This window comes from Salvia splendens, chromosome 4, assembly GCF_004379255.2.
Source record: "Salvia splendens isolate huo1 chromosome 4, SspV2, whole genome shotgun sequence".
Taxonomy (NCBI): domain Eukaryota; kingdom Viridiplantae; phylum Streptophyta; class Magnoliopsida; order Lamiales; family Lamiaceae; genus Salvia; species Salvia splendens.
Genome location: NC_056035.1, coordinates 37,608,326 through 37,625,754, shown reverse-complemented (window position 1 = coordinate 37,625,754; position 17,429 = coordinate 37,608,326). Strand labels below are relative to the sequence as shown.

The 17,429-nt window shown below is 37.2% G+C and overlaps 2 protein-coding genes across 3 annotated transcripts; both read left to right on the top strand.

Moving 5' to 3' along the window:
* The first annotated feature begins 5,798 nt into the window (after positions 1-5,798).
* LOC121801105 (cytochrome P450 71A1-like) lies at positions 5,799-7,458 on the top strand. The gene is made up of 2 exons (XM_042200564.1): positions 5,799-6,364; positions 6,856-7,458. The coding sequence occupies exons 1-2, from the start codon at positions 5,837-5,839 to the stop codon at positions 7,456-7,458; spliced, it is 1,131 nt and encodes a 376-aa protein (XP_042056498.1). The 5' UTR covers positions 5,799-5,836.
* A 708-nt stretch (positions 7,459-8,166) lies between these two features.
* On the top strand, positions 8,167-15,359 carry LOC121799840 (DEAD-box ATP-dependent RNA helicase 42-like). Of its 2 annotated transcripts, XM_042199342.1 has the most exons (5): positions 8,167-8,440; positions 8,813-9,012; positions 9,715-9,821; positions 13,028-14,030; positions 14,290-15,359. In XM_042199342.1, the coding sequence occupies exons 2-5, from the start codon at positions 8,964-8,966 to the stop codon at positions 14,850-14,852; spliced, it is 1,722 nt and encodes a 573-aa protein (XP_042055276.1). In that variant the 5' UTR covers positions 8,167-8,440; positions 8,813-8,963; the 3' UTR covers positions 14,853-15,359. The 2 variants fall into 2 exon arrangements, with proteins under 2 accessions (XP_042055276.1, XP_042055277.1); XM_042199343.1 differs by having other exon boundaries at positions 8,170-9,012; positions 9,188-9,821.
* Positions 15,360-17,429: the final 2,070 nt, after the last annotated feature.

The window sequence follows — 17,429 nt, the reverse complement described above, 5'->3', positions numbered from 1 at the left end:
GACCATATTTCCGCTGCATTTACAGTAAAACGGGATACAGGGGGTGAGGAAAAGGGTTGGATATTCGATTGTGGGGCAACCGACACCATGACACCAAATAAGAGTGATTTTGTTAATTTTAGTGATATCACTAAAACCTACATACAGACTGCTAGTGGTGAATTAATTACAGTAGCTGGGGCGGGAACCATTGAAATATCCCCGACCTTGAGATTATCAAATTGTCTCTATGTTCCTACTCTATCTCAAATATTGATGTCTATAAGCCATGTCACTAAAGAATTGAACTGCACGTTACTGATGCATCCCGACTTCTGTATTTTGCAGGATATTCGGACGAGGAAGGTACTTGGGCGTGGCACTGAGAGCCAAGGACTCTACTACGTGGATGAGATAGCTCAACAAGGCAGTGCGATGCTGGCTCACGGGTCCAAGAAAAGGGAGATTTGGCTTTGGCACCAACGACTGGGACACCCTTCCCCTGGTTATTTTAGTTTACTTTTCCCTAAACTTTCTATTCCAAAAGACTTTTCGTGTGAAACTTGTGTTTTGGCCAAGAGCCACAGACAATCATTTAAACCATCGAATACTCGTATGAATTCTATTTTTTCCCTTATTCATGCTGATGTGTGGGGTCCTGCACCTGTTATTGGGGGAAATGAGTGGCGATATTTTGTGATTTTCGTAGATGATTGCACTAGGATGACGTGGATATATTTTCTAAAACACAAATCTGAGGTAGTCGATAAATTCATCCTGTTTTTTAACCTTATCCAAACACAGTTCCAAACCATCATAAAAACTCTTCGATCTGATAATGGGAGGGAATTTGTGAACCAAAGAATGACAGAATTCCTCACTGAAAAAGGCCTTGTCCACCAAACCACCTGTCCCTATACTCCAGAACAAAACGGCGTAGCAGAAAGAAAAAACCGAACCATTCTCGAGATAACCCGAGCCTTGATGTTTGAATCCAAAGTACCCACCCACTTCTGGCCTGAAGCAGTTGCAACCTCTATCTACCTCATGAATCGACTTCCACAAAAATCCTACACAAAAAAACCCCCCTTGATATTCTCTCCAAACTCACCAAAATACCTCCACACCTTAACCTCCAACCAAAAGTTTTTGGATGCACTGTTTACGTCCACATTCCAAAACATGAGAGAACAAAGCTATCACCTTGTGCTACCAAATGTGTGTTTGTGGGGTACGAGGTAAACCAAAAGGGATATAGGTGTTATGACCCGACTACAAAACGCATAGTCACCACAATGAATTGTAACTTCTTGGAAACAGAGTTTTACTACCAAACCCAACTTAGCAGTCAGGGGGAGAGTGAGTCATACAACACAGTAGACTACCTAAGTTGGTTTGTGCCTGATTCAAATCACTCCAACGAGGATCCAACAGAACCAGTTAGCACTGTCACCGAGCAGGTCTCGACCACTGTAGAAGATTCTCAACCGCGTTCCAATATCTCGCCTCGACGGATATCCGAGGAATCTGAGGTAATTTCCGATCCACCTCAAGAAAATAGTACTACTGATCCTGTTGTGACAGAAACTGTTGAGGAAAACACTACTCTAGACGAGGATACAGGTCGATATATCCTTCCACCGCGAAGCAACCGTGGAATTCCGCCAAAGAGGTTTTCACCCGAAAAGACGGGAAGAAGGAGTCAGTACGCGGTAGCTAACTTTGTGAAAGGGAACTTGGCCAAGATGGTCAGGGCATTTGAAGCAGCACTCTATGAGGAAGAGGAGATTCCCTATACAGCCGAGGAAGCATGGAAAGTTAAACACTGGAGAGATGCCATGCTCGTCGAGATGGATGCTCTACTAAAGAACAAGACTTGGCAGATTAGCGAACTACCAAAAGGGGCTACTACAGTGGGATGCAGATGGGTGTTTAAAATTAAAAGAAGACCTGATGGATCCATTGACCGATATAAAGCAAGGCTCGTGGCGAAAGGGTATACACAAACCTATGGCATTGACTATGCTGAGACTTTCTCACCAGTTGCGAAGATCAATACCGTGAGGGTGTTGTTCTCGATAGCTGCTAATCGGGACTGGCCTTTACACCAGTTTGACGTGACGAATGCCTTCCTACATGGAGAATTGACTAAGCCAGTTTACATGGTTCCTCCACCAGGATTTACCGGAGACTTCCGAAGTGGGGAAGTTTGCAAACTCAAGAAGACACTGTATGGCCTCAAACAATCTCCGAGAGCATGGTTCGGAAGATTTACTGAAGTAACGAAGAAGTATGAGTACTGTCAAAGCAACTCAGATCACACCTTGTTCCTTAAGAAGAAGAATGGTAAGATTACATGCCTCATTATTTATGTTGATGACATGATTATCACTGTTGACGATGCAGAAGAAATAGAGCAACTGAGGAAGAATCTATCCAAGGAGTTCGAAATGAAGGATTTTGGTCATCTAAAGTATTTCTTGGGAATAGAAGTACTTAGATCAAAGCAAGGGATCTTTATCAACCAAAGGAAGTATGTGCTGGATATCTGGGCCGAAACTGAAAAAATGACTGACCCAGCAGTATATCTGGGCCGAAACGAAAAAAATGACTGACCCAGCAGTATATCTGGACTTAAAAATTTGGGCCAAGTGGTCCAACCGATCGAAAAAAAATTGGACCGATTGTCCAATCGATTAGAAAAAAAGTCCAACCCCTCCAAGGTTCACCTTGAAGGGTTTGAGGGAGGGTGTTGGCAATTGAAACTAAAAATATAACATATAACTGTCCCACATCGGTGTCAAGATAAAACTGAAACTAGTATATAAGTCTCATGGGCCCCTCCTCCTATCACCAATTGGTTTTAGGATGGAACCCACGGATTTCTATCAGTCAGCAAAGTGAATAGTACTACTATAAAACACCAAATGAATCACCAATTGACTCGCAAATGATCAAGGACAATATCTAGCAAATAGATTATGAAACACCAAATGAATCAATCACCAATTGACACATATATAAAAACATTGCAATAATATCTCGAGGACAACAACATAAATTGCAATGTTTGTTTCGAGCAATCACGCAACACACTTGATCGACAGAAAATACATGTTATAGAACTGATGCCACACTCTCGGCTTGATTGATCATGGCCACATTCACGGTGGGGAAGCAAGGTTCACACCATTGAATTAAAGTTGTCGCATAATATGAAGTTAATTAAATTTATTAATGTGTGTGTTAATTAATCCTATATTAAAAAAGAACATCCATTAATCTTGTACTCCCTACGTCCCTAATAGTTTGCTCCCATTTGACTCGGCACGTGTTTTAAGAAATGTAATAGAAAGTGGATTGAAAAAATTAGCTGCATGTGGATCCTATTTTTATAAATTAATTTTAAAAAAAAGTGAATGAGAATGAGTTAGTGGAATGTTGGATCCACTACAAAAAATGATAAAAGTGAAAGGTAACAAATTTTTACGGAGGGAGTGAGTATTTAAGAGGGTAAACTATCACGTAAAAATTATGTGCACAGGTGATGGGTTGTAAAGACGACAAGCGCGCACCGTCGCTGCTTATCACCAAAGTCGGGCATGCAAGCCGCGAGCTGGTGCCTTGGTCTTAGATCTTGAATCTTGACAATTGTTCTTTGGGTTGTTCTTTTGGCCTGATCGTTGGGCTTGTGGCTTGGTATTATTCGAGTCTAACTTATTTTTTGGATTGCGAAAACGAACCCAATTATAACTAAATTGCTAAAATTTGCATTGGATGCGTTGCCCAACATAACATGAAAAATATGCATGTCCTGACATTTGTAATAGTCAACAGTCATACATCCACATAGGCCCATCCAGGTACGTCCCTCGAATGACCAACAACGTGGACATATGCAAATACATTGTGTCCAGATTCATGCTCTACCATCTTTGAAAGACATGTAATGTGTGTATCCTCAACCGTTATACGCGTGTTGTGATTGCAGACTTGACTTTGTACTAATTTCACAGGATCCTCAATGCAGTAGACTACGTCTATAAATTGAGTAGTCATTCAATGTATTTCCACACTAATTCACGTTATTCACAACTAGGGACGTCAATCGGATCAGTCCAGCGGGTTTCATGCTAATCCTCCTTAGGTAGCAGGTTAATTGGGTGCGGGCTAATCGGGTTATGATTTTATCGAGTTGAAAATTTAGTAGGCTAAATTTAGAGGGTTATTCGTCAACCCATGAGTTGTGGTTGCATTGACATCCCTATTCACAACATAGTACACACTCACTCTATTTGCATTCGTATTATCGAAGTTATGCTTTCGCCTCCTCCAGTTCATCGAAGCTTGTTTAGTCTACGTGTTGCAATGAACAGAAAAAGTCGTTTCATATTTGGAAACGATATGACTGATCCGAGAGCACTACCATATCCATGGATTTTGTGATAGAAATAAATACCGAGACAAAAACCAATTATTTGAGGATAGATGGAAAAATGAAATTTGTTACTGTGGATTCGAATCCGCATTAACGAGTCTTCGGCCAATTCACAGACACAAACAAATGAAATTTTATTATTAAGATGTGCTACACTGCTACTTGATGGCTTTGATATGTTATGGCCACAGTATAACAACTTTCTAAAAATAACTTAGAATAGGCCAAACTAGTTAGATCAATGGTGTAAGAATAAAATTGGCGGTGAAGGTATCCGTTTCCTAAATTTAGCATATTATTAGGATCAAAGTTTTGTCGGTAATATTTACATGCTAAACAGAAAATAATATAGTATTAAAAACGATTCGTTTAATATTGATCCATTTCTTCTTAAAAACTATTCGTTTTTCATTTCAACAATAGTACTCCTTCCCTCCCACTCAAGATGACCCACTTTTCCATTTTGTTTGTTCCAACCACGATGACCTATTATTAAAAACAGAAACATCTTTCTCTCTACTTTATTGTCTCTTTTACTTTACTCTTTCCACTTTACACACAAAATAAAGTTGCATAAATTCTCGTGTCACCTTATCTTCCTTAGGACGGAGAGAGTATTAATTAGTATTAAGATATATTACCAAGTGCGGTTTCCGTGCAACATGTCTAAAAATTTTAAGTTACGTAACTAGGAGGATTGCGAAATAGATACATGTCACCATGTGATTAAGGAGTAGTATAATTAGGTTTTAAATCACTCTTTTTTTTTTCTATAAAAGAATAAATGAGGTTTGATCTCTAAACTTCTCTTTTTTTGTTTTTAGAGGCTTTCTTTGATTTTGCTTGTAAGTGACAAGAATCTTCTGATTCTTTTATCCCATCTAATGAATATGGCCATGAGTTAAATTAATGAATTCAAAACTATTAGATTTTATATATAGAAACTTATAAAATACTTATAAATATAATATAGTACGTGCGATGATCTAATTTTTATACTCCCTCATGATCATTATATGCACCTTATCAAGAGAAACACAAACAAACATTCCATCACCATGTCACTATTTCTATGGATATCTCTTCCCTTAATCTTGCTATACCTTCTCCACAAAACCACCAAACCACCAAAAACCCTCCCACAGGGCACCCCACGCCTCCCGTTGATCTGAAACCTCCACCAGTTCCTCTTTGCCGGAGACCTACCCACATATCTATGGAAACTCTCCAAGAAGCACGGCCCCATTGTTCACCTAAAGCTCGGCTCCATCTCCGCCGTCATCGTCTCTTCACCAAAACTAGCCAAACAAGTGCTGAAAACCCTAGACTCATCGTTCTGCAGCAGGCCCACGTGTCTAGGGCAGCAGAGGCTCTCTTACAACAACATGGACATGGGGTTCTCTCCCTAAGGGGAGGGAGATGAGGAAGATGACATCGATCCATCTCCTCAGCGCGGGCAAGATCCAATCCTTTCGTCCCATTCGGGAGGAGGAAGTCTCTCTTATGATCGCCAAGATCGGGAAGATTTGCGATGATGAGAGGGAAGGTGGTGGTGTTGTCGATTTGAGTGAGATGACTCTCTCTTTAGGAAGCAGTTTGATATGTAGAATTGCTTTTGGAAGAGGGCATGAAGATGAAGAGTCGAAAAAAGAAAGAAGGTTTGGTGAGATTCTGAGGGAGGCTCAAGGTGTGTTGGCGTCTCTATGTGTATCGGATTTCTTTCCTTCGTTGAGTTGGGTGGATAGATTGAATGGATATAGAGATTGGATCGACGCAACTTATGAGAAGTTGGACGTGTTCTACCAAGAGATCATCGAAGATCATCTTGATCCAAAGAGGAAGAATGAGAGTGAGAACGAGAACGAAGAGGATATTGTTGATATATTGATCAGGCTTAAAGAGGATAAATCTCTATCTGTTGATATCAACATCAAAGCTTTGCTAGTGGTATTATATTGATATCAATAGAATTCAATTTCGTATTTTATTTCATGTTTGTTGCTATATGCAGGTACATATAGTAAGGGTGGGTAAGGCCAAAATTTGTTGTCTATTATAGTACTCCATCTATTATGATATATTTATACATTCTTACTCAATTCCATCCCTAACTTTAAAATATAGATTATATATAGATGATAGATCCTATGAGAATAGAAGTATTGTTGATGCATTGTATTCTTACTCAATATAATCTCTATCATTATCAGTCCTATGATTGATGCGTTTCCTTGTTAGATAGATGCAACACTTGGTTATAGGAGTATTACTTTAGAAGTGAAAATTTCATATTTATTCATGTCTTAGCTAATGAATTTTATTTGCTTATGGTATAGTTTCTTACACTTATAAAATCCAAGTTTCACTATATTAGATTGTTGCAATAGTTGGTGTGTTGTTTGATAGTATTTAGTATCTCAATAATTCCTTATTTGTAGAATATATTCACCGGGGCAACCGCGGCCACAGTTTGGGTGATGACGGCGTTGATGAAGGCACCCCAAATCATGAACAAACTACAACAAGAAATCCGAAACCTTGCCGGCAAAAAAGGCCATGTAGACGAAGACGATCTCCCTCAACTTCCATACCTAAAAGCAGTCGTTAACGAGGCATTCCGATTGTATCCTCCGATCCCACTGCTCACGCGACAAGCAATGCAAAGATGCACTCTACAAGGCTATCAAATCGAGCCCAAGACAGTGGTTTATGTCAACGCGTGGGCAGTTGCAAGAGCTCCCGAGTACTGGGAAGATCCAGAAAAGTTCGTGCCCGAGAGGTTCTTGAATATCGACACTGATGTTGCGACAGGACAAGATTTCGGGTTCCTTCCGTTCGGGGCGGGGCGAAGGATGTGCCCTGCGTCGTTAATGGGACTTGTGAATGTGGAGCTTGCAGTTGCTAATTTGGTTTATTGTTTTGATTGGGAAATGCCAAAAGGGATGAAGGTGGAAGATATTGATGTGGAATCTCTTCCTGGGATTACAGTGCATAAGAAGATACCACTTCTTCTAGTACCTAAAAGAAGTGGCCTTGCTTAATTATATTAGTATATTACTATATCATTTGATTTGCTAGTTGATGTGTAGGAAAAGTTTTTAATTAGGGTTGATTTGCTTTGTGATTGAGTTGTTTAATCACTACAAAAAATCATTAAGGCTTTGATTCGTTTTTGGTTTTTCGGTGAGTTGTGCAAACAAATTTCCTGCTAATATGGAAAAAAACATGCATGCCAAAGTCACTTTTTCAATTGTTGGGAAATTGCTAATGCAATGGTGTAGTGTAAAACATGTCCAGAAAAAGAAACTTTAGATTTGGTAAATTTTATACCCTTTGCTTTCAACTAAAACTACTATATCTATTGAGTTTGAGAATTAGAGGATTGAGATTTGTATCCTATTGTAAAGATACAGAGGAAAACTACCTCTATAAAATATTTTTGTCTGTCTGTTTTCATTAGTTTTTAACTACTTTTGGTATTAAGCCACATATTTCAGTAAAAAGTATGTAAAAATAGGATTCACATCCTTAAAATTTGAGTTGAGCCGAATCAAATAATTTGTAAAATTCTCAGAAAATAGGAAAAATGTGGTACTTATAATACGGAAAAGGAGTAGTAAATAAATATGACAATTTGTATGTATGCTTTGTTAAAACCAATGAGTTTTTCCTTCAACGGATAGACTACGACTGCGTTGGTGGGTCTCCTCTCATATAATTTCTCTCTCTAAAATCAGTACTATAAGCAATGAGTAGGCTTTTTGTATTTGTTTTCCTTTTCCTGATTTTTTCTCATTTCGCGTTGTATTCCCCAACACCAAAATAAACCTCTGTCCCTCCCATCTTTTCCTTCCACGCACAGCACACACATTCTCAGCCAGCATCGCTGTTTCCCCATATTTATTCATCCAGGGAAGAGGCAATTTATTGCTCCTTTGATTCATTCATACTGTTTTTTCCGTTAATTTTTCTTTAATAAAACTGGGATCTTGTCCCTATCAACAAATGCTCGTTGCGAGCGAGGTAATAGTATGGATTAAAGTTGAATTAGATGTGATACTTTTGATTTAAACTTGAGAGGTTTTCGATTGAACTGAGTCCTGTTGAAAATTGATTTTATAATTTTACTTCTGGTTCTGGACATTTAAAGGTTTTTTAAAATTGGATGGAGCATTAGAATAATTTCGTGATCCGATTCTTCATTCCAAAGCGAATTCAATCTTTTCTCGCCGCTTTGCTGGAAAGTGCTGAATTTTGGCCCCTTTTTATTCCTTTTCCGCGATGGAACCGAAAATTCACTTTGATTAGTTGAATTGGAATTTTCCTTTTTGCACTTTCGGATTTAGGGTTCTCGGCACTTGCGTGATTGGTTTTGTTTTGTTGGATATTATCTAGGGTTTTCGAATCTGATCTTGGTAAGGAGGCGGATTTGCAGTTGGAATTGTGGTTTTGATCAGCAAATTGGGAACTTTCGGGGATTCAGTTACAAATCCTGAGGTCTTGGGGCACTTGTGAGGCGACATCAACTTAGTCGGTTTCAAAGCTGATGGGAGTTGGCTTTGATCGTAAGGAGCGTAAGAATCCCCGTTTTGAGTGTAAGCATTGTAACTGTGCCAAAGTTTTTTTTCCAAAGAATATGGAAGAGGACTGTTCTTACAAAATATAACTAATAACACACTGGAAAAATCAGAATTTTTGGCGATCTTATGAATTAGTGGTTTTCTTTTATCGAACTAGGGAATGATTTTGGGATTAAATTTTTATGATAAGGTCGAGGAGGCCAAGGTGATGATCATCAAGTGTCATTCGCCTAGTAGACCTGTCCTAAGATCCTCAATCAGGAAGCAATAGTCGTTTCACGAGATGCCCTTTGGATTAACATAGTGTAGTTGCAGAAGCTTTTACTGCAAGAGCTATAGATATCAGCACTTGGTATATCTTGATCAGTTGCCAACTGTACTCAGTTAATACCTAGCCTGCTATTGGAGTTGAGTTTGGAGTTTTTTGTGTTGTACAAAATTTCTTGTGTTTGTATATTGAAGAATTTATTCAGTTGAAGTTGGAGTCCGTCTGTTCGGTTTCTTGGACTTGGTCACTCGGGTGTAAAGCTTGAGCTAGCAAGAGGGTGATTAGGGTATAAGGATCAGTACAAGCAGAAATAGATGGTAGAGTACTGAAGCTGGAAGTCAATGTGGGGTCATGGTGCATGGACGGAGATTTAATCACTGGTCTGTTCCCGCTTTGGAACTCTGCTATTCTAGAAAAGTAATCCAAGAACATTGTTTTCTTGATTGTAGTTATTTCATTTCGACGGGTAAAGTGTGCAATGTCTCGCTGCTTTCCATTTCCACCACCGGGATATGAAAGAAAGCACATCCCCGATGACTTGGACTTATTAAAAGAGGTTTGTTATTTCACCTCTCCCCTCCCCCAATCTGTTTAGTTTTGGAATACTTTTAATCCATGATACTTCACTAGCAGTTATACTGAAGTTGTAGCAGAAGTGAATGTGCATTGATCCATTTCTACTTTGATTAGTGATAAGCAGGCACCATTATACATTGTTTGGATGTAGCAGAAATGAATCATACTACTCTGTTTCTACTTTGATTAGTTTATGTAGGCAGATTGTGCCTGTGGACCTGTATTGCTAGTTTCTTGAGTTGTGATTTGCAAGTTTTAAGTTGCACCTGAAACTTATTGATAAACTATTCAGTAAAGCAGTGCCACTTAAATGTGATATACTAAATTGAACTTTATAGATCTTATACAAGAAGAATTTGTGTGGTGTGAGTTAGTGATGAACTGTCTCTTGTTGGTATGAATTCCTACTCTGCAAGTAATTTTCCCTAATAAAGATGCAAATTATCTGTATGGTCTCAATAAAGACGCCCAACATAGTTGGCAGTTTTATCATCTGTTTCTTTTGAAAAAAATATAACTTGTAGAACTGTTCTAGTTTTGAATAAAACCAAGTTGACATTAAGCTTGGGAGTTGAGAAGGATGTTGGTGACTAAGTAATATTGCGAACAAAAACATTCCTGCAAGTTAAATTATGCATGTAAGAACATTTGACATTAATTGGATTCTTTGCAATGTTTCATTAAATAGTTCGGCATTTCCTTGTGTGCTTTTAACTAACCCAGCTAGCTGGGTTATATATCAGATAAACAAGTTTCTTCAGTTTTCTGATTCTTGATCTGTTATTCAGAATATCTCTGTACTTCCCAATGTGCTTTTTCTGATTCTAAGTTCTGAGGGATCGTGAATTAGTGTTATAATTTTGGTGAATGTGGGTAGTGTCATTATGTTGTTATAGGAAAATGCTAGTCCAGGACAGTGACCTCTCTTAAAAAGTGAGAACCTTTCACCTCTAAGTAGTATGACAGTGTTCTAGATCGTCAGATTACACTGAAGAAAAAAATCATTGTGCAATAATCTATATTTTATTTTGATACTATGAGAAATACCTTTCACTTTAAAGAACCTCGCTAGAGTTCTGATAGACTGTAGAGTGAACAGATAGGGAAAACACGTGCACATGAATAGGATTCATCGGCACAAATTAACTGTTAACTGAATGATGACATAAAACTTTTCTCAGGCTATGCCTGTCCAGTAGGAATTGCCTACTTCACCAAAAAGGAACCATCTGGCCAATGCTCGCCCAGCAGAAATATTCTGCTACTAAACTCAAGTATTTCAGATCATAGCTTGCTTACTTATCTCAAATTAAGCATATGTATGCTCTTTAACTCTCAGCCCATGCTAGATTCTAATAATCCAATGGCGAAATAGACTTAAAATAAACTAACAGTTAAATAGTAATGATAAGCAAAAATAGAATTAATTCCCACAGCTCCAAGATGTATGCGCCTTTAATAACACAAAATTAAAGCTATGATGTGTCAACTTTATCTGGATTTCGTAATTATCACAACATTGCACCCCCAAACTATTTTTGCTGTGATATGTTAATAGAAATGAATGTGGAGGACTGTTAAAGGGAGAAGTGCGTATTAAAATGGAGTAACAATATACTGAAACATGTTCTGAACACAGTGGTTTTTCGAGATTGACAACCATTAGATTTTCATCTCCAACGCCGAGTTAGTGAACCTGAACGTATGCGTACTTATTGAAGTAGTTGTAACTGTAGTATTGTGGTTTGTCTTTCATGCTATGGTGGGTTAAATTTGCTACGGAACTGAGGCAAGTTACTGCATACCTATCTTTTTAATATACAAATAAATGATTAATGTAAAAGTTATTTCACTTATATACCTTTGTTTATTGTTGAACCTTAGTATAAATATATTTGAACTATAAACATGCAAGTAACTCTGCTATTGCAACTCATTTCAATTGTTCATATGTCATAGAGATATCAAAGGGGGATATATTATTTTGTAAATAAAATTTGGTAGAATTAATTGAATCTTTTTTGAGTGCTAAATTTTCGGAGCTAAACCGCTCTCCATGGTTATTTATAGACTTCTTTTGGTTTGAAGGCTGTATTGCTAAAGAGTATAAGGTACAAAACTAAATGAAGCCAACTTAACATTTGCTTGAGTCGTTCTTTAAAGTTTAGAGCATTTTCTTAAACTAGCTGAATGCTATGTGCGACGCATGTATAAGTTATGTGTGTGTGATGTATCATGTATGTATGTCAACTAGTTAGAAGTTTATGAGACATCAAAAAATGTTTACATAGCATGATATGTAAGGTACAAAATGTTCCACAGGAATGACTAGAAATATATTCTTCTCAAGACTCCAGTGTATTCACCATTTAGATAGTCCGATCTTCCTTCTCTATGTTCTCATAGTATGAACCCTTAATTAACTGACGATTCCTAAACGCAACATGGAATATGCTTTGTGTTTCATGTGGCATGGAATATGCTCTGTGTTTCCATCAGTGAGATTGTCTTCATGGATATACAGTTTTGCTCCAAAAAGTTACTTTTAAAACACAAGCTTTTGTTTTCTTTTCTATGTGATTGATTTTCTATGTTTTTTATGACAGTGCTAGTTTGGAAATTTGTCATTTTGTTGTAAACTTGCAATTGGCGTGAAAGAAAATCTAGGGTTTAGTTGGCTGATGAAAGATTGTCTGAGGTTCTATTCCAGCTTGTTGTTTGCTCAAGTGTATGGCTTTTGGTAGTTACAAATGAATGAAGTTAGTTAAAAGCAAATTGTCTTCTTGTGATCTTAATACAAAGAGGACGTGATCTTTATTTGGCCATTTATATGAACAGAAGCTTCCACCTTGTTGTTTGCTCATGTGTATTGACTTTTGCTGGTTACAAATTAGTGAAGCTAGAAAAAAGCAAATTGTCTTCTTGTGATCTTAATGAAAAGAAGACATGGTCTTTATTTGGTCCCTTTTCTGTTCATTTTAAGAGAAATTGTATGTTTTTTAACATGTACTAAACGAATAATTGATTAGCACTACTTGATAGAGTCTCTGTCACTAATTCATATCATCATCTAGTAATGGCAGGTGTACGTTAGACACGTGATTGTGTCATTGTTATTAGCTGTCAAGACTAATTACCGTTTGCATCGTCCTGGTTGGAGTATGTTAATGATTATTATGTTTTCAGGCGAAGCGCAAAGAAAAAAAGCACAAAAAGGAGAAAAAGGATAAGGAAAGAAAGAAAGCTAAAGAGAGAGATGGAAGTGATGAGAAAAAACATAGGGACAAGAAAGACCGAAAAGAAAAACATAAGGAAAAGAAGAAAAAGAAGGAAAAGCAAAGAGACAAAAAGAAGGATAAGGAGGGTTGTGGCAAAGACAAGGACAAAAGCAGCATATCCGAAGAGTCTACAGTTGCAGGGAAACTTGAGGATAGAAGTGGAGGGAAGCTTCAGCCAAAAGTACACAACAAAGATAGAAGTGGTTTTGGGAATGAAGCAAGAGGTTCTAGTCCGTTTCAGGGTCAAAATGGTGGGAAGCCTTCACAAAGCTTTTTGTCTTCCCAGTTCAATGCGGAATCAAAATTCATTCAGGAACTGGACAGGAGGATCAGGGATGATCAAAGGAGTGGTGGGAGCCAGTTACCTGAGAGAGTTGCTGTTCTGGACAATAAAGATCAAGAGGTGGTATTAAGAGGTGCCATCAGAAACTCTTCAGGACTGCTGGTAGCGGAAAAGGGTGATAATAAAAATAAGAGAACTGAGAAACAAAATGACGCTCAAGGGGTGAAAAATGATTTTGGTGGAAGTAAAATGATGCAGAGCCCTATGCCAAATCCCAAAGCTAAAGTTGAAGGGGTTCTGAAAACAGTGGAAGAACAGAATGGGAGGAGGTGGGAAGACAGGGAGAAATTTAAGGAAACAGGTGTTGTTAAGCAGAAAGATAGGATTAAGGAAAGCCCCTTGAAGGAAAATGACAAGGACAAAGAGAAGAAAAAAGAAGAGAATGCAAAGATTAGAAAAGGGGTTAAGAATAGCAGTCAGAACCTGATTAAAAATGATGGGAGTAATGATCCCGGCAGCATTACTGGTAAACATAGCGTGGACCTGTTGAAGGAAACCTACAGTAATGCTGGTAATGAAGGAAATTTCAGGAAAAGAAAAGATGAAAATACAAATGGTTTCCTCCATGGTGAGTTCTCTTGTTCCATTGTAACTGCTGGACAAATACTTCTATATTTCCTCCCAAAAAAGAAAGTGCATGCACTTCGGTTATTGTAAAGATAGCTTTGTAATAATCTTTGTTTGGGCCTGCTTGGTTCCACTTTCTTATAAATGCTTTTCACTAGATCTCTTGAAACATCAGCGTGACTTTCTATGAAGTAGATATGGTGTTTGTATATGTTCAAGTTAAGCTTTTCTGCTGGCTGACAGATGTTGCTTGCTTACAGAGAGTGATATCAGGCCAAATAAAATTCAAAGACTTGCTCCTCACCAGTTGACAGAAAACGGAAGGAAACTCGATCCTTTCCAGACTCCCATGAAACCTTCTCATAATAATCACATTATCCCTAATAATGCTAGAGTGGATAATCTCGAGAGGTTGATGAATGGCTTCACCGGAGCCCATAAACCGTCGCCAGAGAAGCCAAAATCTTCTGCAGTAGTAGCTATGATCAGCAACCAGATTGCTGAAGCTTCAAAGGTACCTGGTCATGATCCCCCTTCTGTGAACAAGGCCCTGAAGGTGCCGAAGATTGATGACCTAATAGCTGAAGCATCAAGAAGGCCTCCCCATCCTGATGCCAAGTACCTGGCCGAGGTACTAACAGTACCCAAGGTGGAGGACTGGTGTGAACCTGACCACCAGGACTGGCTGTTCACCGAGAAAGGTCATGCTGGTATGCGTAAGGTGGAACAAGTCAGTGACAAGGACGACCAGCACGTTTGGTCAGAAGCTGTACATATTGAGTCAGCAGATATTTATGCTCTGCCTTACGTGATCCCTTACTGATTTCTGGTCCAGTTGCTACCTTCTGCTGTCTTATGGCCTGAATGCTGATCACCAACGAGAGCTGGCTTATCTAGTTGGCCGTTTTGCTGTTGCACAGGCCTAAATCTTGCATGTGTCTATACTGATGACCATGAGCTGGCAGTGTGGTGTCTCTGTTAAAGATCGGGTGCAGCTTGGAGGTTAGGGCGGTTGTGAGACTGCCTAACCTAGTCCCTGATCTACCCGTGACACGACCTTGGGATTGATTCGAGGTGCAACTCCAGCGTGCACGAGAGTTGTCACAGAGAGCTCTGCTAATGTATCCCTGGGTTTATTGAGTGTAGCTCTAGAGTCGCATCATAACAATTTTGGGTTGTAACATAGAACTCTAAATTTACATCAAAATGTAAGATAGGGGGAAGGAGAGGGATGGGGTTGGGTTAGTTCCATTCATTTGATTATAACTGAGATGTAATTGTTGTTCATAGTCCCACTCGGCTTCTATATAATATGACTGGTGCTTTTACAGATTTTTTTAATAAGTTATAAACTTATAAAGGGATTTTCTGGCAAATTCATTATAAACGAGTTTAGGGGTTTGTGTGTTTTTATTTTCTAAATGGGAAATTTTGTGGGATCGTTTCATTGTGAAATATTTTCCCTATGTTCCCTAAAAATAGAGATTTTATGAATAATCAAGGTGAGGTTTAATATTTAAATTGATAAAATGAGAGAAAGAGACGGAAAAAAATAGTTGAAATATTATTAACGGATAATAAAATCTACATCATTAACAGTGCAATACTATATTGTAAAAAAAGTTTAAAATTTTAAGTGGACTAATTTAATGAAATTGGTCTATAATATTACAAACTTTGCATTTTGTTTGATATTTTCCCAAACTCACTCAAATAAGATATATTCATCAAAATCTTATTTTACGTAGTCAACTGTGATATGTTTTATAATATTTTAAATTACTTTTTAAGTTCATAACATGTAGGATAAAAAGTCATGTTGAAAACTACGTTGATTTAATTGTGTAAGTATGATAAAAATGTCTCGTACTTTAGTCAAATATAGTAATTGACATGTTGTGTGAAATACCAAACAATGTGCAAAGTTTGTGATATTATATACCAATATCAAAGTTCATGGGAAATACCAAATTTTAGGCAAAGTTTATGGTTTTAGGGACCAATTTCTCAAATGTTTTTACCTCCTCTTTTACTTTATCTTTTATGGGTGCGCTATACTATTTCAATTACTTTTACCAATCAGGCATTAAACCAAACCATACGGTTAAAATATAATTTGGTAATTTTTGTATATGATCAAATCAAATTTTATTATCAAAGTTGATCTAAATCAAACTGTATTAATAGGGCTTCCCAATGTTCGAACAAAATGACCAGACCCAAACCATGGAGACAAAAGATACAAAGCTATAAGTGATTATTTTTTTTAATAATAAATGATAGTAATATAGTACTATTATACTATACAATTAATTATAATCGAACAGAAGGAGTATTTGGTTGGGTTATCGAGAGGGGCCTAGAACTATAGCAATTACTTATTACTAAATGTTATTAATTGCAGCTGAATTGTCCTCTTCGTTGATTAATAGAATAACATTAGTTTTTGGATAACTTAACCTGTCTACAATTGTGACATCTCACGTCCAAGAAAATAAACTCTTCAGTTGGATGTTCTTTTCACTATTTAATGGATTATTAAGTAGGCTGGTGTCACACCAATTAAAGAAATGGTTATTGTAAACCATCAAAAAGTGAATGTGGTTGGCTTGCTAGGAATATTATGACGGAGAAAATAAACAAATTAATCAAAATATTAAAAAATATTGAATGATTGGCTGGTGATTATCGATAAATACAGCCTTAGAATGTGATGTGTATTTATTCATTTTAAATGATATTATATTTTTCACATTCTTTACACTTAATATATAAGATATAAAAGGTGGTAGAAAAATTATCATACCTTCTCTTGTGCATAAAATTATATATTTTCCAAGCAAAATATATAGTTGTTGCCTGAAATTTTATAGGACTTGCTCGAATTATTTATTACGTACAGAAAATATATGGAGGTTATATATTCCTTATACTTATAGCAAATGCACCCCTACTATCTAATTTTGGGAACGATTTTTTATTTTTTAGATCATGAATATTACAATGAATTCGTCATTATCAGTTTGTTGTGTTTTTATGATCTATATTAAATTTTATTTGTATATTTTCGGTTTTTAAATATTCTACTAGTAATGTGATGAATGTGATTTTATTGAAATCAAATACAAAAGGAACTGGGACTCTAGATCTGTATTTGTACCTTTGTTTGAATTTTAATTTTGCAATTAATTTTTTAATCATATAGATACTCATACACTCTCTATTTCATAGTTGTAGAGTCATTTTTTCATTTTAGACATTTCATAGTCATAAAGTCATTTTTTTCATTAAGATGTTCAATAGTAGTGAGTCATTTACTTTCTAAGTAAAAGTAGTACTAACACATTTTCTCTCTCTATCTCTTATTACTTTATTCTCTCTACTTCTTCGTCTCTCCTAC

Excerpts from the sequence above, each read along its gene's own strand:
- LOC121801105 (XM_042200564.1), top strand. The coding sequence starts at position 5,837 with ATGAGGAAGATGACATCGATCCATCTCCTCAGCGCGGGCAAGATCCAA. Across the intron at positions 6,365-6,855 it reads ACATCAAAGCTTTGCTAGTG|AATATATTCACCGGGGCAAC; the intron begins GTATTATATTGA and ends CCTTATTTGTAG.
- LOC121799840 (XM_042199342.1), top strand. The coding sequence starts at position 8,964 with ATGGGAGTTGGCTTTGATCGTAAGGAGCGTAAGAATCCCCGTTTTGAG. Across the intron at positions 9,822-13,027 it reads ACTTGGACTTATTAAAAGAG|GCGAAGCGCAAAGAAAAAAA; the intron begins GTTTGTTATTTC and ends TTATGTTTTCAG. Across the intron at positions 14,031-14,289 it reads TACAAATGGTTTCCTCCATG|AGAGTGATATCAGGCCAAAT; the intron begins GTGAGTTCTCTT and ends GCTTGCTTACAG.